Below are 23237 nucleotides of genomic sequence, written 5' to 3'. Positions count from 1 at the left end.
CTTGTTTTGCCTGTCCTGTTGCGACAGGCCTGAATATCACCCCTAGATTTTTTTACCTCAAGTATCGTGCCATCTGCAGATTAGGACTGGCCTTACATAATTGATGGGGGTGCCAATAAGCATGACTTCTGCCTTGTTACAATTTAATTGAAGGAAATTGTGGACCATCCAAGTTTTATAACACGACTACAGTTATATAGGAGAGAGGCAGCCAAAGTAGAATTTTGTTTAGTGTGGATGTATATATAGAGTGGTTGCTAGGGTTTCCTTGAACTGTGACTAATTGACCTCCCATCTGATGGTGCCTGCATAGTTCGGGGGCCAATACCATTTGGCAGTGCCAGTTACATGACACCACTGATCTTTTTAGCTGTAGAGGTGGCATTTTGATCATAACTATAAGGGGCAATCTTCCCACTGGCCACCAATATAAAGCACATTTTTCCTACTGGCCACCAATGTAAAGAGAATTCTTTCCCCCAATGATCACCAAAGAAATTGGTTTTCCAAGGCGTTCCCTAAGACCTGAAAATAATTTCAAGGGTTCCTCTGGGGTAAAAATGTTGGGAAAGGCTGGGCTACACCATTAAACAATCACTTTCTTTGTATAGGTTCTCATGTATCCATACCGTAGTAGAGCTAATAGGCACATTCAACTGGACCAGTTCCGTAAGGTTGACAATGTTTTGCTACTATTTTAAGCAGCTTCAGCATCATTCAGAAGTAACTGGCAGGGGTCAGTACGACCCAAGGTATAGGGGGGACCAACACACCCAAAGACTTCCCCTGGTTTAATCTGGTTTAAACCAGAAAAACAAATCCAACCTGAAGACTGATGGATGGGATACCTATGTACACAGGGCAGCCATCAGGAATTATGGGGCCCCTTACACAGCTTCAGGCATGGGCCCCCTGGAGCAGAGAACGGGGGGGGGGGGGGGTACTGCCTCCTGCCTGAAATTGAGAAGCGGAGGGGGAGGGGCTGCTGCGAATTGAGAAGCGGGGGGGGGGGGGGCTTTACAAAAAAAGGGGGGGTTGCCATCCGGGACCTCTGGGCCCTTTAATAATAAAAAAAAAGAAACCTCTGGGCACTTTATAAAAAAAAAATAAACATTTATAAAAAAAAAAGGGGGGGTTGCCATCCAGGGCCCTGGGGACCTCTGTGCCCTTTAAAAAAACAGAAAAAATAAATATATATAAACAAAAATAAAAAAATAAGCATTTATAACAAATAAAAAAAGGGGGTTTGCCACATGGGGCCCTGGGGACCTCTGAGTCCTTTAATAAAAAAAAAAATATATATATATATATAAAAAAAAGAAATAAAATAATATAAAACATTTTTTTTTTATAAAAAAGGGGGGTTGCCATCCGGGGACCTCTGGACCCTTTAATAATAATACTAATAATAATAAATATATATACATGTATATATATATATATTTATATTAAATAAAAAAATATATAAAAAAAAAAATTTTTATAAACAAAAGGGGGGTTGTCACTAGGGGCCCTGGGGATCTCCGTGCCCCCGTACCCCTAAAAAAAATGTCCCTTTACTAAAAATAAAAAAATATATAAAAAAAAAAAAAATTTAATAAAAAAAAAATTAAAAAGGGGGAGTTTCCATATGGGGCCCTTTGGGCCTCCGGGCCCCTGGGGACCTCCGGACCCCTAAAAAAAAAGGGGGGGGTTGCCATCCGGGCCCCTGGGGACCTCCAGGCCCCTTACAGGTGTACTGCCTGTACCCCCCTGATGGCGGCCCTGTATGTACATATACATTGTCCTTTATTTATTCATCACATTTGCAGATGAGCAACTGCACATCCTGCACCCGACAGCTCAGGAGGAGTTTTATTAACTTGGGGTACTAGCACCTTTCTTTGTTTATGTACACATACATGACTTTGTTCTTGAGTTTTTAATTTGAAGCCTATGGTAAAATCAGACTATATGTGATATTAGAAGGCACATTGTGAACTATAGATGTGATTCTCATCATTGTATGTTTTAGGGAGAAGAAGGCAAAGCGGGCATCCCTGGACTAAGAGGCGAGAAAGGCGAAAAGGTAATGAAAAGAAAATTGATATGGCTCTTACGAGAACATACAATCTGCTAGACCCAAGCTGTTATAGCGCAGCTCTAATGCTGCACAAATATGTATTCAGTGAAACTAAAATCTCTTTAATTGGCGTTGATTAGCATTCTGAAAGAAAATGACTGAGACTTTACCTTGTACTAACGTCAAGAGTCCTCACCGCTAATAGTTCCTTTGCACTATTTACATTGTCAGTGTAGTTATCCTAAATTCTCATACAATATAGACTGTATCCAGCTACAAATCCAAATGTATTTTATTATTGCATGGTACTGTAATAGGAGAGTTCGACAGGATGCAGAGCTGTACTCCAAGCAAGTGGTGGAGGTTTCCATGAGTATGGCTAGCCATAGACCACGGAGTAATAGTGAAACTATATTGAAAAGGAAGTTCTCAGTTTCAACAGAACTACTAAAAAAATGTCCCCTTTAGGCCTCGTACACACGACCGGACATGTCCGCTGAAACTGGTCCGCGGACCAGTGTCAGCGGACAGATCCGATCGTGTGTACAGGCTAGCGGACAGATTTCCAGCGGACAAATGTTTCTTAGCATGCTAAGAAACATGTCCGCTGGAAATCTGTCCGGCGGACATGTCCGCTGGTTAGTACGTCTAACCAGCGGACTGAAATCCCGCGCATGCGTCGAATTGATTCGACGCATGTGTGGAAGCATTAAACTCGCGCGATAGAGAACGTCGGTGTCGTCTACGTCACCGCGTTCTCTGTCCGCGCGGATTTCGGTTTGATGGTGTGTACAGCCATCAGACCGAAATCTCCCAGCGGACCGTTTTCATTGGACTGTCCCCTCGTGTGTACGAGGCCTTAGGGGATAAATGGGACTAAATACACTGCTCCACAAAAATTAAACCTCCGCTACTAAGGGCGGAGGTATTACAACATGTCTCCAACCGCTAGTAAATATCAGATCTCAACGGGCAAAAATCTCATGCTGGATATCTATACTGATATGGACGGGGTAATGTGTTAGGAATGAAAGGATGGCACAAGTAGAAGTCCAGTTAAAATCTAAGCTTAAACCTGCTCCCAGCATTGGCTTCAGGGGAGAGGATGGACAGTGGACAATGGATGCCCATTGATGTCACCACCCAGGCTCTACAGCAATTATCCGTGATATCTCCTCTCCCCTGAAGCCGAACGCTGGGGAGATCACGTGACTGGACCTGAGCACCCCTAGATTAGGTAAGCATACAGATCTTTCCTTTACAGGATAGCTTAGAATTGGGATGGGAGTAACTTTAAGCTTAGTTAGGTTTTTGACCAGACTTCCACTTTGACTATGTCTACCAAAAATTTTAATTGATACATTTTAATTATTATTCCTAAAGAGGAAGTCCAATTAAATCTAACTAAGCTTAAACCTGCTCCCAGCACTGGCTTCAGGGGAGATGAGGGACAGTGGACAATGGATGCCCATTAGTAAGTCTATGGGTGATGTCACCACCCAGGCACTACAGCAATTATCGGAGATATCTCCTCTCCCGTGAAGCTGAACGCTGGGTAGATTTTAATTGATCAATTGTAATTAATATTCCTAAGGTGGAAGTCCAGTTAAACTCTAACTAAGCTTAAACCTGCTCCCAGCGCTGGCTTCAGGTGAGAGGATGGACAGTGGACAGTGGATGCCCATTAGTAAAGTGTCACAAACTACGGTGAACGAGAGTGAACCACAACTGCGGTTAGCAAAGGATTTCAATGCACCTCTGTATGTTATGTGAGATTTCAGTATTGGGCCCCAGGCGTCACTCCAATCAGAGAACAGGAGTTTGGGGGGTCACTACATCATCTCTCTCACATATAGGAATGCGTTGAGCTACTAAGGGCTGAAGTATTACAAGATGTCTCCAACCGCTAGTAAATTAATTACAGTAATTACAGTAAAGATCAACCAGCACAACTGCATTAAAGATCATTGCACTTTTCCTATGCAAGTGATTATGAGTATGGGACCCCAGGCGTCACTCCAATCAGAGAACAGGAGTTTGGGGGTTCTCTACATCATATCACTTTGACATAAAGTAATGCATTAGGCCACTAAGGATGCAGGTATGAAATACCTTTATTCCTTAGCATAGAAAATTTAAGGTGAACATGTTCAGTAACTTAGGGCGTGGGCCCATAAACAAGTAACAACTTATGTCAAGCACGTAGTAAATAGGTATAGTGTGGGCAACTGATAGTTGCGTAAGAGAGGCAAATATAGCTCAGCTAAATAGAAAGTATATGTTCCTTTAAGATACTGTACTTCACAGCAAGCAACTGAGAACACAGCAGTCAATCCCAAGTAGTATGCTAGTACTTAGTAAGCCAGAGTCAATTACAGCAATTGATTAGAAGTTATATACAGTATGTAGTAGCATTGAGTTGGGTAATAATGACAACCATTATCAGCGCTTAGACACAGCGGCATCGCTGTAATTGGCACTATATAAGTGTAAGCATTATTATTATTATTATTAGATAATTCTAGGCAGTACAAGTGAAACAATTGCTACTTATCCGTTTGCAGGGCTTGAGTCTTGCTGTATGTTTAGCAGTCATAGGATTCCTTCATGGAGGGTTTCCTGGTGGGGGCTATCTTGCGGTGTCCGCAGCAACTCTTGTAAGGTTGTCAGCGCAGATCCAGGCAAGGGATGGATAGTGCTTGTAGTTAAAATGTAGCCAAGCCGGCTACGGCTGACAATAATAGAACAGTGTGCAGTCTGCACACTGTTCTGTTTATAGGACCCAGGCAGGTGTAGTGCACAAGCACTAATACAAGGTACACTTTCGCGTTCCACGGTGGAACGCACGCGGCGCCGGGCGATGACGTCATCGTGCGGTCGCCGTATGCATTCCAGCGTGGAACGCAATACGGCGCTGAGAGCGCCTGTTACATAAAGCCTCGTACACACGTACGGGTTTCCCGACTGACTTTTTACCGCCGGGAAACTCGAGGGGAAAACCGAGAACCTGCTTGGTAACTTTTTCCCTCTGCACACAACCGGGTTTCCCGACAGGAAAACTGCCATGAGAGCTTTGGTTGGGAATACCGACCATGTGTATGCTCCATTGCAGTGTTTCCCATAGGAAAACTGCCAGGTTAAAAACCGCAGGGAATCCTGGCAGGAAAAAAGAGAGCTGGTTCTCTTTTTTTTTTTTTCGGCAGTTTTCCTGTTGATAAAACTGCGATGGAGCATGCACGCGGCTGGTTTTCCCTGCCAAAAACCGGTCATGGGAAAACCGGTCATGTGTACGAGGCTTTAGTCTATGGGTGATGTCACCACCCATGCTCTACAGTAATTATCAGCGATATCTCATCCCCCCCTGAAGCCGAACGCTGGGGAGATCACATGACTGGACCTGAGCACCTCTAGATTAGGTAAGCATACACATCTTTCCTTCACAGGATAGCTTAGAATTGGGGTGGGAGAAGGTTAAAACTTAGGCCCTGTACACACGATCGTACACGAAGTTCAGTTTCATCGGTCCAAACCGACCGTGTGTGGGCCCCATCGGTCAGTTATCCTTCGGTCCAAAAATTTAGAACTTGCTTTAAAATTCAACCGATGGACGCCTAACCGATAGGTCAAAACCGATGGTTAGTACGCAAAAGCATTGGTTCCAAACCCACGCATGCTCAGAATCAAGTAAACGCATTGAACTTAATTTTTCTTTGCACGTCGTTGTGTTTTACGTCACCGCGTTGGACTCGATCGATTTTTGAACTGATGGTGTGTAGGCACATCCTTCGGACCGTTCTCATCGGATGGACCCACCGTGTGTACGCGGCATTAGACTTCCACTTAAATTGATCAATTTTAATTAATATTTCTAAAGAGGAAGTCCAATTAAAATCAAACTAAGCTTAAACCTGCTCCCAGCACTGGCTTCAGGGGAGATGAGGGACAGTGGACAATGGATGCCCATTAGTAAGTCTATGGGTGATGTCACCACCCAGGCTCTACAGCAATTATCGGAGATATCTCCTCTCCCCTGAAGCCGAACGCTGGGTAGGTTTTAATTGATCAGTTTTAATTAATATCACTAAAGAGGAAGTCCAATTAAAAGCTAACTAAGCTTAAACCTTATACAAAAATTATAGATACAACGACCTCCTTCTACAAATTCAAGCACCTATGGATTTGGGGAAACCACATGCAATATATTACAGTATATTAAGAAAGTCCAATTTAAGAAAAAACAAGCTGCTACCATATAATCCTGCCACTGACGGGTAAATGCAATTTTAAACCAGACAACGTATAATCATCCAGGCAGCGCTATATGTATAAACACACGCCAACTCTTAAGCATGTGTTTTCAATGAAATGTCAGTCTATAATGCAGAAAAGTGATCACATCCGAGTTATAGTCGAATACGATCCCGGTGCAGAGTTCAATTATGTTCCAGATAATAGTTCTTACACCTTTACCCCTAATCATATATTTGGGGGTAAAGATAACACCCCATAACACCCCTTACCAGATGGTGCTGATAGCAAGCACAAAATGCCGGATGGGAATGTCAATCTTCTCCCTGAAGAGCTGGTTCACACAATCCGCAGCATACAGGTGTAACGATAATCCGCTAATGACCTCAATCACATGTAGGAAAGAAAAATAACTCCATAGTGTATTATTGTTTAAAATGTATTTATTGTTCCCCCTTTTATAAGACATAGACTTGCAATATATAATACAAAAACTGGCATAGGACTTGATACTTTCCAGTCAATGGGTAGCATAGCAGTGTCTCCTGCCTACTGCAGGGTAACTCACACAAGAAAACAATATCCCCGAATGACAAGTTCACATCAATCCTGGAAGTCGTGTAGCCCCACCCTGACGCGTTTCGTCATCATACGACATCATCTGAGGGTAAAACCTGCTCCCAGGGCTTGCTTCAGGGGAGAGGAGGGACAGTGGCCATTAGTAAGTCTATGGGTGATGTCACCACCCAGGCTCTACAGCAATTATCTGCAATATCTCCTCTCCCCTGAAGCTGAACCCTGGGGGGGCCATGTGACTGGACCTAAGCACCCCTATATTAGGTAAGCCTACACATCTTTCATTTACAGGATAGCTTAGAATTGGGGTGGGAGTAACTTTAAGCTTAGTTAGGTTTTTCACCAGACTTCCACTTTGATTATGTCTACCAAAAATTTTAATTGATACATTTTAATTATTATTTCTAAAGAGGAAGTCCAATTAAAATCTAACTAAGCTTAAACCTGCTCCCAGCACTGGCTTCAGGGGAGATGATATCTATGGATGATATCACCACCCAGGCACTACAGCATCCCTAGATTAGGTAACCATCCACATCTTTCCTTTACAGGATAATTTACCGTATATACTCGAGTATAATCTGAGTTTTTCAGCACATATGCTGAAAATGCCCCCCTCGGCTTATACTCAAGTCACATTTTTGTGCCTGATCTCTCAGAGTTTGGGGACCCGGTACCGGCCTGCCGTCGGTCCCCTGGACTCCAAACTTGGCACACATTTAGCCCCACTCTTCCTCTACAGGAGTGTAAAGTTTGTTGTCTAGGGTACCTACAGCCAGGGAGCACCAATTTTTCAAAGCCGGGCACCCCTTTCATAGACTCCCATGTTAAACGTCAGTCTAGACAGGGCATGGACACAGTGAGGCATGGGCACAGTGAGGCATGGGAACAATGAGGCATGGGAACAATGAGGCATGGACACAGTGAGGCAAAGTGAGGCACAGTGAGGCATGCACATGGACACAGTGAGGCTTGGACACAGTGAGGCATGCACATGGACACAGTGAGGCAAAGTGAGGCACAGTGAGACAGGCAGATGGACACCCTAGGCTTATACTCGAGTCAATACGTTTTCCCAGTTTTTGTGGTAAAATTAGGTGCCTCGGCTTATATTCGGGTCGGCTTATACTCGAGTATATACGGTAGTTGACCACACTTCGACATTAAGTCAAGAAAAAAAGAAACAGTTGGACAGGCTAAAAACAGAGGGCCAGATCCACGAAGCAGTTACGCTGGTGTATCTATTGATACGCCGCGTAACTGCTAGGTTGCTCCGGCGTATCTTTGTTTTGTATCCACAAAACAAGATACTCCTGAAGCAGGGCTAGATCCGACTGGTGTACGTCTTAGTATGCCGTCGGATCTAAGGTGCATATTTACGCTGTCCGCTAGGTGGCGATTCCGTCGATTTCCGCGTCGAGTATGCAAATTAGCTAGATACGCGAATCCACAAACGTATGTCCGGCCGGCGCATTTTTTTACTTCGTTTCCGTAAGGCTTTTTTCGGCGTATAGTTACCCCTGCTTTATGAGGCGTATCCTATGTTAAGTATGGACGTCGTTCCCGCGTCCAATTTTTTTAATTTTACGTTGTTTGCGTAAGTCGTTCGCGAATAGGGCTTTGCGTAGAATTACGTTCACGTCGAAAGCATTGGCATGCTGCGGGTTAATTTGGAGCATGCACACTGGGATACCCCCACGGACGGCGCATGCGCCGTTAAAAAAAAACGTCAATTACGTGGGGTCAAGTCAAATTTACATAAAACACGCCCACATCTTTATCATTTGAATTGCGCGCCCTTACGCCCGCAGATTCACGCTACGCCGCCGTAACTTTAGAGGCAAGTGCTTTGTGAATACAGCACTTGCCTCTCAAAGTTGCGGCGGCGTAGCGTTACTACGATACGCTACGCCTGCTTAAACTTACGATCCGCTACGTGGATCTGGCCCATTGCTGTTAATTTTTTTATAACTGTTTTTTTTAGAGTACAAAATTTGTTGAATTAATATGTTGATTGAACCAATCAAAATCTCTTATCTGTAATTGGGATCTAATCAAGCAAAACACCAAACACACGTGTGACATCATTGGGAGAACTGTTTAAAAAATCCAATTGAAAGTTGCCGTTGCATTTAAATGTTTTATTTTTTTAAATCGAAGCAGCATCTACACAGAACCTCTAGGTATGAAGACCACATGATTCACGTGTGTCCTCCCATATGACAGAGATGGTCCTTTCTGATTGGCAGCTCAAACAATCAGTGCTGTCACATGGGACCAGGCAATGAGCTTTCAGGCCCATGTAAGTCCAAAAGGTGTGGTACCTTATCTAACAGAAATTTGGGGTTATTTTGTGATGTTAGGTTGAGCACAAAGAAGCCAATCTGCCTTTCCTGTTGTTGGTTGAGCTCATGGATAATTTTTTTTTTCTTAGGGATCGTTAGGGCCCCCTGGAACAGCTGGAAGACTTGGAACCAAAGGAGAACGGGTAAGATTTATCATGGAAAAAAATATATATTTTCAGAACGGGATTTGTTGTATCCGGCCTCACTATAATAATGTATGTATTATGACATCACTGGCAGTATATGGATGCCATATCATTATTAGTATAGATGCCATATCATTATAATTAGAGATACCATATTGCAGGGGTTCTGTGGACCACAGAACATTGTAGAGCTGGGTATAAACGGACCGAAAATCAACTGGTTCAGCAGGAACCGGACGACTTCTGCTCTTTGTGTACCCATCGGTTCATCAGAAGTTGGTTGTTAGACCGGCTTCTGTTGAACGACCCTGCTTAAAAAAAACATTTGATCAGCACCTGCAGGCAAAAGTCTTGTAGTCAGCTTTGCTGTCACGTTCCTTTCATGTTATTCTGCTGCTTTTTGATCTTCTGGTCTGCTACTTTCTTATCTTCTAATCTTCAACTGGGTTCCAATCGTGTGGTCTGTTGGGTTCTTATCCTCTGATTTGCTAAGTTTAAATTCACTGAATTTCTGGGTTCTAATCTTCTGTTCTGCTAGGTTCTAATCTTCTGGGTTCAAATCTTCTGATCTGCTGGGTTCTAGCCTTCAGGTCTGCTGGGTTCTAATCTTCTGATCTGCTGGGTTCTAATCTTCTGATCTGCTGGGTTCTAATCTTCTGATCTTCTGGGTTCTAGCCTTCTGATCTGCTGGGTTCTAATCTTCTGATCTGCTGGGTTCTAACATTCTAATTTTCTGGGTTCTAATCTTCTAGTCTACTGGGTTCTAATCTTCTGATCCGCTGGCTTCCAATCTTCTGATACATATCTACTGCTTTCTAATCTGCTTATCAACTGGGTTCCAATTGTGTGGTCTGCTGGGTTCTAATCCTCTGATTTGCTGGGTTCTAATATTCTGATTCTAGCCATCTAATGTGTTGTTTCTAATCATCTGATTTGCTGGGTTCTAATCTTCTGATCTGCTGCTTTCTAGTATTCTGATAGATTTGGTTCAAATTTGTGGATCTACTGCTTTCTAAACTGCGTATCAACTAGGTTCCAATTGTGTGGTCTGCTGGGTTCTATTAGGCCTGGTACACACGATAGGATTTATCCGCGGATACGGTCCGCCGGACCGTATCCGCGGATAAATCCTCTGCGGATTTTAATTTGATGGAGTGTACACACCATCGGATTGAAATCCGCGCCGAATTCCCATTGCGGTGACGTGTCGCGCCGTCGCCGCGATGATGACGCCGCGACGTGCGCGACGCTGTCATATAAGGATATCCAAGCATGCGTTGAATCATTACGACGCATGCGAGGGATGGGTTCGGACGGATCGATCCGGTGAGTCTGTACAGACCACCGGATCGATCCGCTGGAGCCGATTCCAGCGGATAGATTTGTAGACATGTCTACAAATTTTTATCTGCTGGAATTCGGAAATATCCGCGGATAAATATCCGCTGGAACGTACACACCAGGTGATCTATCCGCTGAAACCGATCCGCTGAGATTTTTCAGCGGATGGATCCTCTCGTGTGTACGGGGCCTCACTCTGATTTGCTGGGTTCTAATATTCTGATCTGCTGGGTTCTAGCTATCTGATGTGCTGCTTTCTAATCTTCTGATTTGCTGGGTCCTAATCTTCTGATCTGCTGTGTTCTAGGATTCCAATACGCTGCTTTCTAATCTTCTAATCTTCTGATCTGCTGCTTTCTAATCTAGCCTTATAATGTGATGTTTCTAATCTTCTGATTTGCTGGGTTCTAACCTTCTAATCTGCTTTTTCTAATTTTCTGATCTGCTGCTTTCTAATCTAATGTTTGGTTCCAATCTTCTGATCTGCAGGGTTTTTAGCCCTCTGAACTGCTGCTTTCTAATATTCTGATACATTTGGTTCATATCTGTGGATCTACCGCTTTCTAATCTGCTTATCAACTGAGTTCCAATTGTGTGGTCTGCTTGGTTCTAATCCTCTAATTTTCTGGGTTCTAATCCTCTGATTTGCTGGGTTCTAATCCTCTGATTTGCTGGGTTCTAATCCTCTGATTTGCTGGGTTCTTGCCTTCTGATTTGCTGGGTTCTTGCCTTCTGATCTGCTGGGTTCTAATCTTCTGATTTGCTGGGTTCTAATCCTCTGATCTGCTGGGTTCTAATCCTCTGATTTGCTGTGTTCTAATCCTCTGATTTGCTGGGTTCTAATCCTCTGATTTGCTGGGTTCTTGCCTTCTGATTTGCTGGGTTCTTGCCTTCTGATCTGCTGGGTTCTAATCTTCTGATTTGCTGGGTTCTAATCCTCTGATTTGCTGGGTTCCAATCCTCTGATTTGCTGGGTTCTAATCCTCTGATTTGCTGGGTTCTAATCCTCTGATTTGCTGGGTTATAATCCTCTGATCTGCTGGGTTCTTGCCTTCTGATCTGCTGGGTTCTAATCTTCTGATTTGCTGGGTTCTAATCCTCTGATTTGCTGGGTTATAATCCTCTGATCTGCTGGGTTCTTGCCTTCTGATCTGCTGGGTTCTAATCTTCTGATTTGCTGGGTTCTAATCCTCTGATTTGCTGGGTTATAACCCTCTGATCTGCTGGGTTCTTGCCTTCTGATCTGCTGGGTTCTAATCTTCTGATTTGCTGGGTTCTAATACTCTAAATTGCTGGGTTCTAATCCTCTGATTTGCTGGGTTCTAATCCTCTGATTTGCTGGGTTCTAATCCGCTGATTTGCTGGGTTCTAATCCTCTGATTTGCTGGGTTCTTGCCTTCTGATCTGCTGGGTTCTAATCTTCTGATCTGCTGGGTTCTTGCCTTCTAATGTGCTGCTTTCTAATCTTCTGATCTGCTGGATTCTTTCCTTCTGATTTGCTGCTTTCTAATCTTCTGGGTCCTGCTCAGCAGATGTCAATAAATGCATGTCCCCTTCTGGAGATCCAAAAAGACATCCTCAAGAGGTGCTGAGATTTCAAAACTTTTCCATTCAAAAGGGTGGAGATTCTAATGCCGCGTACACACGGTCGGACTTTTAACCGGGCCAACCTATGTCAGAATTTCCAACGGAAAAATAAAGAACCTGATCTCTATCTAGGTCCGTCGGAATATCCAATGAAATGCTCCCATCTGATTTTTATCTGTCAGAAATTCTGACCGTATGTACACGGCATTAATCTATTCAATGAGCTATCTTTCTCTGGAAAAGGCTGCTCATTAGACATGTGCATTTCGTTTCATTACGAAATCGAATTCGGACAAATTTTTCATTATTCGGAAATTCGTATGCATCCGAATTTCCGAATGACAAAATTAACGAATTAAAACAAATTCGAAAAAACGCGAACGAAATTTGAATTCTAATTTGAAAACAAATTCGAATCAAACTTGAAAAAATAGAAATCGATTTTCTAAAAACTACAATAAAATAGAATATAAAACAATAACGCAATAGAATCAAAAAGAATAGAATAGAAGTTAATAGAATGTAATAAAATAGAACATGACAGCCTTCCGAAATTCGAATAGTATAAATTTGAATTCTAGAATATATTGGAAAATAATTAAAATTTATGGAAACTAAAATATAAAAGAATTGAAAAACAATAAAACAGAATAGAATCAATTATAATATATATTATATTTTATTCTATTCTCTTGTTTTTCTTTTCTATTCCATTCTAATCTTTTCTATTCGAATTTGAATTCATTTTATACGAAATTCAAATTTCTTACTGAATAAAATCGAATTTGAAGAAAAAAGATTATAAAAGATTAGTTTCATATTAGAATTTGAAAAAAAATTGTCCGAATTCCTAAAAAGTCGATCAAATTTGAAAAATGTAATTCGATTAGAAAAAATCTACCGCATTTGAAAAAAATCTACTGAATTAGAAAAAACTACCACATTCGATTTTTTTTTTTACATCAGAATTCGATTTCATTCTTTACAAAAGTCGAATTTCAGAAGATGTTATATATATAGAGAGAGAGAGAGAGAGAGAGAGAGAGAGAGAGAGAGAGAGAGAGATATATAAAAAAAAAATTCTGTTCTGTGCTATTGTTTTTATATACTATTCTTTTCTAGTATTCGATTCTATTTTAATCTTTTCTATTCAAATTCGATTTCATTCTATACAAATTTCGAATTTCAGGAAATGGTTATATATAGTTTCGTTTAAATGTGGTAGCATTATTTCGAATTTGAAATTTTTTTTCGAATTCGGTAGATTTGTTTTCGAATGCGTTAGAATTATTTCGAATGCGGTAGAGTTTTTTCGAATGCGGTAGAATTTTTTTTCGAATACGAAATGAATCCCGAAAACGGATGTAATGAATGCAACGAACTTAAAGCGGGAGTTCACCCATTTGTTAAATGGGTGAATGTTTTTTTCTCCCCTTAGATTCCTGCTCGTTTTGTCTAGGGGAATCGGCTATTTGTATTAAAACATGATCCGTACTTACCCGTTTTCGAGCTGCATCTTCTTCCGTCGCTTCCGGGTATGGGTCTTCGGGAGCGGGCGTTCCTTCTTGATTGACATTCTTCCGAGAGGCTTCCGACGGTCGCATCCATCGCGTCACTCGTAGCCGAAAGAAGCCGAACGTCGGTGCGGCTCTATACTGCGCCTGCGCACCGACGTTCGGCTTCTTTCGGAAAATCGTGACGCGATGGATGCGACCGTCGGAAGCCTCTCGGAAGACTGTCAATCAAGAAGGAACGCCCATTCCCGAAGCCCATACCCGGAAGCGACGGAGAGGATGCATCTCGTAAACGGGTAAGTACTGCTCATATTTTAAAACAAATAGCCGATTCCCCTAGAGAAAACGAGCAGGAATCTAAGGGGGAAAAGTGCCCTCTAAGGGTGAACCCCCGCTTTAACATAAACAAATTTAATTAAATAACGAATCGAAACTAAACTAAACAATTTTTTTCATCCTGCACAAGTCTACTGCTCATGTAAAACAAGGCTCCCCTCTGGTGGGAACCCCCGAAAAGGTCAAAGCATAAAACCTCAAAAATGAGCACCAGTCTTTAAAGTCAGGTTTCCATAAACATTATTGTAACCAAAATTCATTCCTCCATCAGCCAAAGTAGCTTTTCTCATCAAAAGTGCAAATTGTATTCTTTCATTTGCCGCTTTTAAAAACATACTAGGGAACGGCCTGGTAATGCAGGAAGAATAGGTGCCCACCTTGGCTGTGTCCCCCAACATGGCGCTATGGCAGGTGCTTCATCTGCTTCCGCCCCATCCCAGCCCTTGCCGATCCGTTGGGTTCTAATACATCGGACAAAGTATAATGATAAAGTTTGCACATTACTTATACCCACAGAGGGCAGGTAACTTGCACATTCCAATCCAAGTAGTTTCAGAGTTAAAAAATACTCCTAAAACCTAATCCCAAACCCTTATCTTAAATGGGTTGTAAAGGTAAAAAAATGTTTCCTAAATATCTTCCTTTACCTTAGTGCAATCCTTCACTTACCTCATCCTTCCATTTTGCTTTTAAATGTCCTTATTTCTTCTGAGAAATCCTCACTTCCTGTTCTTCTGTCTGTAACTCCACACAGTAATGCAAGGCTTTCTCCCTTGTGTGGAGTGTCGTGCTCGCCCCCTCCATTGGACTACAGGAGAGTCAGGACGCCCACCGAGTTGCAGATAGAGAAAGGAGCTGTGTGTTAGTGGGCGTCCTGACTCTCCTGTAGTCCAAGGGAGGGGGCGAGCACGACACTCCACACCAGGGAGAAAGCCTTGCATTACTGAGTGGAGTTACAGACAGAAGAACAGGAAGTGAGGATTTCTCGGAAGAAATAAGGACATTTAAAAGCAAAATGGAAGGATGAGGTAAGTGAAGGAGGACTGCACTAAGGGAAAGGAAGCTATTGAGGGAATACCAATTATACCTTTCCAACCCCTTTAAGTGGTTAATGAGGCAATTATACATTTGCATAGTGCAATCTTATACATAAAAGACAATAATGCAATGTACATGGGGAGAAAGAGCCCAACACCTAGAATCAGTGTTGCCAACCTACCAGATTGAAATTTACTGGCACAACCCCCGAAATTTACTGGCGCAGCCACGTTTTTACTGGCATTTCACAAAAGTTACTAAATTACATTTTTAGGTGCAAATTTCAGTATTTAGGCTACAAACAAGTACGCTGGGCAAATAGCAATGTGATTTAAGGTAGATATTAAGGTAAAAAAACATATTTTTGTTATTTTCGATATAATAAGGGCAAATTATTTAGTCACCCCCTGCCTTCATCCCCTCTTCGGTGCCACGATCTCCCCCTGCTTCCAATCTCTCCCTGCCTCCAATCTCCCCCAGGCCCTCTGCCTCCAATCACCCCCTGCCTCCATCGTCCCCTGCCTCCATCCCCCTCTGCGGTGCCACCAACAACCCCTGTCTCTATCCCCACCCTCTGCGCTGCCACCATCCCCCTCTGCGGTGCCACCAACACCCCCTGCCTCAATCCCCCTCTGCGGTGCCACCAATACCCCCTGCCTCCAATCTCCCCCTGCCTCCATCCCCCTCTGCGGTGCCACCAACAACCCCTGTCTCCATCCCCCACCCTCTGCGATGCCACCATCCCCCTCTGCGGTGCCACCAACACCCCCTGCCTCCAATCTCCCCCTGCCTCAATCCCCCTCTGTGGTGCGCCCGCAGCCACCATCACCCCCTGCCTCCAATCACCCCCTGCCTCCAATCTCCATGCGCAGTTCAGAGCCGAACCGATCTCGGCTATTTTTACTGGCACATTTCCGCAACCACGGACATTTACAAACGGGGGGCGGGGGAGTGCTAGTTTTTACGAACTGTCTGTAAAAATAGGGACGGTTGGCAACACTGCCTAGAATACTACACATTAATATAAACCGGACAATACCATCACTATAAAAGTGAACGTTTTATATAGCAAATTCATTTTCAGATTTGGATTTTCATCATTCTGGGGACTGCAGGGAATACATTTTGGATTTGTAGAACACAAATTATTATGGTAGAGTTTACGTTGGACCGTCATCATGTACATTAAAAAGGGTAAAGTCTGTCTATAGTTCTTATATTCCGGTATAACCCAATGATAATTAACTTCCTATCTTATTGTGATGTCATCTTTCAGGGCGACAGAGGTGAAATCGGGGAGATCGGAGTCGCAGGACCTCCGGGACCGCGGGTACGAATGTCATTATTTTTTAATAAAAGCCTGCAAACTTTTTTGAACAAACAGTTCATGACGGTGTTATAAGTTCAAGTGAGGGGGAATTTCAGACCAATCGCGTATTCTACAAGTTGCTCAGCAACAGAAAAGTTGAATTCATGAAGGATTGAACTGTTTTGCTCTTACAAAGTCAGCAATGTGGCAATATTTATTAAGCCTAAGGAAAAGAATATAAGCGAAAATGTCAGTGTTTCACTTTTTTGTGCTCAGTAATCAATTTAATGTTGAGCTTCTGCCAAAACTTTTTGTAGTTTTTGTACAGTGGGGAAGAGTTAGGACCTGAGTCATGATTTTCTTGCTAAATGGATCTGAATTTGAATCAGCAAACACCCCCAACTCCCCCTAGCAAAATTGGATATTTTATTTTTCCTTTTTTTTTTCTTGGCCCTGTACTCTTCATTTAGGTCCAGAATAACGTGTCCCTGGTCCTGCAGCCTCCTGGGATACTTAACCACTTAAGACCCGGACCAAAATGCACTGCGTCGCTTTAACTGACAATTGCGCGGTCGTGCGACGTGGCTCCCAAACAAAATTGGCGTCCTCTTTTCCCCACAAATAGAGCTTTCTTTTGGTGGTATTTGATCACCTCTGTGGTTTTTAGTTTTTGCGCTATAAACAAAAATAGAGCGACAATTTTGAAAAAAAATTATATTTTTTACGTTTTGCTATAATAAATATCCCCCAAAAATATATATAAAAAAACAATATTTTTCCTCAGTTTAGGCCGATACGTATTCTTCTACATATTTTTCGTAAAAAAAAAAAAAATCGCAATAAACTTTTATTGATTGGTTTGCGCAAAAGGCCCAGATTCAGATAGCCTTTACGTCGGCATATCTATTGATACGCCGCGTAAGTTCTACGAAGCACCGGCGTATCTTCTTTCTGTATTCAGAAAGCAAGATACGCCAGAATTTTACTAAGATACGGCCGGCGTAAGTCTCTTACACCGTCATATCTTAGGCTGCATATTTACGCTGGATGCTAGGTGGCGCTTCTGTAGATTTACGCGTTGAATATGCAAATTAGGTAGATACACCGATTCAGAAACGTACGTCCGCCGGGCGCATTTTTTTACGTCGTTTACGTAAGGCTTTTTCCGACGTAAAGTTACCCCTCATAAAGCAGGAGTATATCATGTTAGGTATGGACGTCGGAAACGAACGAACAGCGTCGTATTTTACGTCGTTTGCATAAGTCGTTCGCGAATAGGGCTGTACGTAAGTTATGTTCACGTCGAAAGCATTTACAGTTTGCGGCGTAATTTGGAGCATGCGCACTTGTAAACGTTCACGGACAACGCATGCGCCGTTCCTAAGAAACGTCAATTAGGTGGGGTCACAAGTAATTTAAATAAAACACGCACACATCATCCACATTTAAATTAGGCGGGCTTACGCCGACACATTTACGCTACGCCACCGTAACTTAGGGCGCAAGTTCTTTCTGAATACGGAACTTGCGCCCTAAGTTACGGCGGCGTAGTGTATCTGAGATACGTTACGCCCGCCGATAGATACGAAAATATCTGAATCTGGGCCATAGCATTTACAAAATAGGGGATCGTTTTATGGTATTTTTAATAATATTTTTTTTTTATTAGTAATGGCGGCGATCAGCGATTTTTTTTCGGTACTGTGACATAATGGCGAACACTTCGGACACTTTTGACACATTTTTGGGACCATTGGCATTTTTATAGCGATCAGTGCTATAAAAATGCATTGGATTACTTTAAAAATGCCACTGGCAGTGAAGGGGTTAACACTAGGGGGCGTGGAAGGGGTTAAGTATGTTCCCTGGGTGTGTTCTAACTGTAGGGGGGGTGGACTCACTAGGGGAAATGACTGATCGCTGTTCATACATTGTATGAACAGAAGATCAGCATTTCTCTCCCTGAAAGGACCGGGAGCCGTGTGTTTACACACACAGCTCCCGTTCCTCCCTCTGTAACGAGCGATCGCGCACGCGCCCCTAGTGGCCGCTTCGAGAGCCGACGTAAAGCTCCCGCACAGGGGAGCCGGGGTGCCGACCTGCCGCCGGCGGCTGGTCGGCAAGTAATTAAGCACTCCTCACCCCCTGACATGCCACATTTGGCATGTCATTTTTTTTGGGGGGGGGGAGTTGGTAACATCTTTTTAGTGGGACTTCCTGTCCCACTTCCTCCTTCCTATCTTCGGCCACCTAGGCAACTCCTCCTCTCGCCCTAGGTGGCCCCTCCCTGCCAGCAATCTTCTGGGACACAACTCAGGTCCCAGAAGATCGTCTGGCCAATAGGAGAACGCAGCGTGATTAGTGCATGCGCAGTGCGCGCCCGGCCTTGAAGCCGTAAGCCGTCACGGCCGGGTGCCCACAGTTATGATGACGGCGCAGAGGACAGGAAGGGGAGAGGAGCGAGCCTCCGGGCGGCCGCATTGCTGGACCGTGGGGCAGATAAGTGTCATTTTATTAAAAGTCAGCAGCTATGCTTTTCGTGTCTAGTGAGAACTCTTTCTAATGCCGCGTGCATACGACCATTTTTCATGACGAGAAAAATGGCATTTTTAAAATTGGTCATGAAAAACGGTTGTGTGTAGGCTCCAGAGCATTTTTCGCGACAATTTAGAACCTGCTCTATTTTTTCTCGCCGTTTTTCACATCGTCGTTTTTCTCGTCGTGAAAAACAGTCATGTGTAGGCTTTAACGACGGGGAAAAAAACGCGCATGAGAAGGGAAATTTGCATAATCAGCCCAAAGGCTGGCGCCTTCGAATGGAACTTCCCCTTTATAGTGCCGTCGTACGCGTTGTACGTCACCGCGCTTTGCTCAAGCATTTTTTATCACGATCGTGTGTAGGCAAGACAGGCTTGAGAGGAATCACGTCGAGAAAAACGTTGTTTTTTTTCCATGACATGAATAACGGCCGTGTGTATACGGCATTGTAACGGTCAGGGGTGAACACCGTTTACGATTTTCCATTTCACCAACCCATGACAGCTTATCCGACACTCCGACAATCCAGCAGACAGGACCCATTGGATTTTTCCCCAGAATGACGAGACACAAGCTCTGTTTCTGGTTCCAAAACGAATGAACACTTTAATGGTAAACTCTCAGGTTTTTATACAGTTAGAAGCCAAATATGGACAATGACTCAACTCCACCCACAACATGACACAATGGGTGCTCAATACACATTTCGTTAGATAATAACATTCAGATGAGCTAATTACTAATCATTCCCCAGACGTTCTGACTCTGCGATAAAAATTATTCTCACCTGCTACATAAAACACATTCCTTTAGTAAACATAATTGACATGCTAATCCACTACACCTGAAAGGTCGGACACCTGACCTTTCAGACTGCCAACACATATCTATCATCAATAGAACTTTCACACAATACAGTGTCATTAGCATACACAATGAAAGGTTCTTGAGAGGCAGACTTAATTAGCACAATAGCATGCAAACAAAGCAAGCTTTTATCACTACAGCCAGGTAGACTTAATTAGTACCTCAACAGTCTTACAACAGCTGTAATATTTCAAGATATCCTGAAATACATGAATTATCATTACTGTCCCATCTCATGTAATCCGAGATATCATTTCTCAGTCATCCTATGCCCCTATTGGACATAGGATGACCCTAGACATAAGAGTCATTGGTGAAGCTGGCACAGGAGTACCCCGCATCCTTCAAAAGTCTCTGGGTATCACGGGCCATTCCGTTACAGGCATCACAGAGACACAAGCAGCAATATTGGCTGGAATTGTGCTAGTGGGGCAGATGTGGTCTCCAACAGTACCCAAGTGCTGACGTCACCCCTGTAGACTCCTCTTCTGGATCCTGAGAGGACCAAACTGTTGGACAGCCATTAGGCTGTGAAATGGACATCCAAAGAAGAACTCCACCTCCTGTAGAAATAAGAGAAGACTCCAGACTGGAACGGCGCATGACCGTGGCCGTAGGGTCACATGCTGCTATTGATCAGTTAGTAGGGGCAGAGGGTTTGAGAAGCCCATAAATCAGAATCAGCTTTCTTTCCTGTAGCTACAACAGGAAGTAAGAGAAGATCTAGTCATGCTCTTTCGCATGACTGTGGTCAGTACTTGCGGGGAGGACCAGAGACAGCCGCCGAGGGACCCCAGAAGACGTTGATCGGGTCCACTCTGTGGAAAACGAACTGCACAGTGGAGGTAAGTATCACATGTTTGTTATTTTAAAGGAAAAAAAATAATTTCCTTTACTAACCCTTTAACCACTTAAGGACCGCCTCCTGAAGATATACGTCGGCAGAATGGCACGGCTGGGCACAAGCACATACCTGTACGTCCTCTTTAAGTGCCCAGCCGTGGGTCGTGGGCGCGCGCCCGCGACCCGGTCCGAAGCTCCGTGACCGCGCCCGCGGGACCCGCGGACCCGATCGCTGCTGGAGTCCCGCGATCGGTCCCCGGAGCTGAAGAAAGGGGAGAGCTGTGTGTAAACACAGCTTCCCCGTTCTTCACAGTGGCAGCTTCATTGATGGTGTGTTCCCTAATATAGGGAAACACGATCAATGACGTCACACGTCCAGCCCCGCCCCCCTACTGTTAGAAAAACATATGAGGTCACACATAACCCCTACAGCGCCCCCTAGTGGTTAACTCCTAAACTGCACTGTCATTTTTTAACAGAAAACAATGCATTTTTTGCTGTGAAAATGACAATGGTTCCAAAAATTTGTCAAAATTGTCCGAAGTGTCTGCCATTATGTCGCAGTCGCGAAAAAAATCGCTGATCGCCGCCATTTGTAGTAAAACAAAAATAATTAATAAAAATGCAATAAAACGATCTCCTATTTTGTAAACGCTATAAATTTTGCGCAAACCAATCGATAAACGCTTATTGCGATTTTTTTTACCAAAAATAGGTAGAAGAATACGTATCGGCCTAAACTGAGGGGGATATTTATTATATTTGTTTATAGCGCAAAAAATAAAAACCGCAGAGGTGATCAAATACCACCAAAAGAAAGCTCTATTTGTGGGGAAAAAAAGACGCCAATTTTGTTTGGGAGCCACGTCGCACGACCGCGCAATTGTCAGTTAAAGTGACGCAGTGTCGAATCGCAAAAACTGGCCAGGTCCTTTAGCTGCATAAAGGTCTGGGTCTTAAGTGGTTAATTCGGATTTTCGGACTAATGCATTTTTTAACGGAACAAAATAGATAAAAACTAATTTCGAGAGTAACTAAATAAATGTATTTTTCGTACGAAACCGGAATTCCGAAACAAAATATTTCAGTGTACACATGTCTAGTCCCTATTGGAAGATTTATCCTCAATTCCCTTTTCAGTGACTGGTACACATTTGGGATTTTCCCTCATTTCCAGTTCTGGTGACAGGGGTCAATGGGACAGAAAGACAGGGTACACCAGTGGGAAAAGAGACATCAATAAAACTGTAAAAAAAGGGTATAAACCTTCTTAACTCCACTCGAAATACAAAAAAAAAAAGTTTGGGCTGTAGATACACTTTAAACGTTTATAGAGCTGGCAGCCAGAAATCTGAACAGTTAAAGCGGAAGTAAACCCATGGATGTAACACTTAAAAAAACTGTTAAAATTCCCGGCATGCCGGGAATGCTAACTGCACATTGGTTGTGCTCTCAACCAAACTGTGAAACCATCCAATGGCTGGTGTCATAACTGATCACATGTGCAGCTTCATGGCAGTTGAAGATTGAACAAAGGCCAAGATGGCTGCTTCCTTGGCTGAAAAAGATAGGAGGGTTTACTTCCACTTTAAATTGCTCTTGCACTCAAAATTCCAACCCTAATGGTCTCTACTTTCCCTCTTTCAAAGAGTTCAGAGTTTGCAGAATACCATCCAAGACCAAATAATAAAGACCTTTTTTAAAGGCCACAACGGCCTGTGCCAATCTAAAGACTTTACCTAATGTATTATATATTCAAATAATTGTTTAAGTAGTGCTGTGTTCTTGTTTAGATCAGGACTGAGATTTTTGACAATACCCAGTTTTATGTTTTCTAGAGAACAATACTTGCCTTTAGCTAGATTCACAAAGAGTTAAGCCGGCGTATCAGTAGATACGCCGTCGTAACTCTGAATCTAAACCGTTGTATCTTTAAGTGTATTCTCAAATTGAGATACACTTAAATGTAGCTAAGATACGACTGCCTGCGCCGTCGTATCTTAGCTGTCTAGTTTCGCCGGCCGCTAGGGGCGTGAACGCTGATTTATGCCTAGAATGCGTAAATCAGCGAGATACGCCGATTCACGAACGTATGCTTGCCCGTCGCAGTAAAGATACGCTGTTTACTTAAGACGTTTTCCGGCGTAAAGTTAGTCGAGCAAATAGCTGGCCTAGCCAATGTTAAGTATGGCCGTCGTTCCCGCGTCGAAATTTGAAAATTTTACGTCGTTTGCGTAAGTCGTCCGTGAATGGGGCTGGACGTAATTTACGCTCACGTCGAAACCAATACATCCTTGCGGCGTACTTTGGAGCAATGCACACTGGGATATGTACACGGACGGCGCATGCGCCGTTCGTTAAAAACATCAATCACGTCGGGTCACGAATCATTTACATAAAACACGCCCCCCTGTTCCTCATTTGAATTAGGCGCGCTTAGGCCGGCCCATTTACGCTACGCCGCCGTAACTTAGGAGGCAAGTGCTT

At 43.3% G+C, this 23237-nt stretch overlaps 1 protein-coding gene across 1 annotated transcript in view; it reads left to right on the top strand.

Moving 5' to 3' along the window:
* The window catches only part of COL22A1 (collagen type XXII alpha 1 chain), a 513833-nt gene that overhangs the window by 205682 nt on the left and 284914 nt on the right, over positions 1–23237 (top strand). Inside the window, exons 12-14 of the mRNA XM_040355007.1 lie at positions 2015–2068; positions 9321–9374; positions 16470–16523. Coding sequence (XP_040210941.1) covers positions 2015–2068; positions 9321–9374; positions 16470–16523 — 162 coding nt within the window. The remainder of the gene's footprint in view (positions 1–2014; positions 2069–9320; positions 9375–16469; positions 16524–23237) is intronic.

This window comes from Rana temporaria, chromosome 5 (assembly GCF_905171775.1).
Source record: "Rana temporaria chromosome 5, aRanTem1.1, whole genome shotgun sequence".
Classification (NCBI taxonomy): domain Eukaryota; kingdom Metazoa; phylum Chordata; class Amphibia; order Anura; family Ranidae; genus Rana; species Rana temporaria.
The sequence above is the reverse complement of the archived record's forward strand: the minus strand, read 5'-3'. Positions and strand labels throughout refer to the sequence as shown.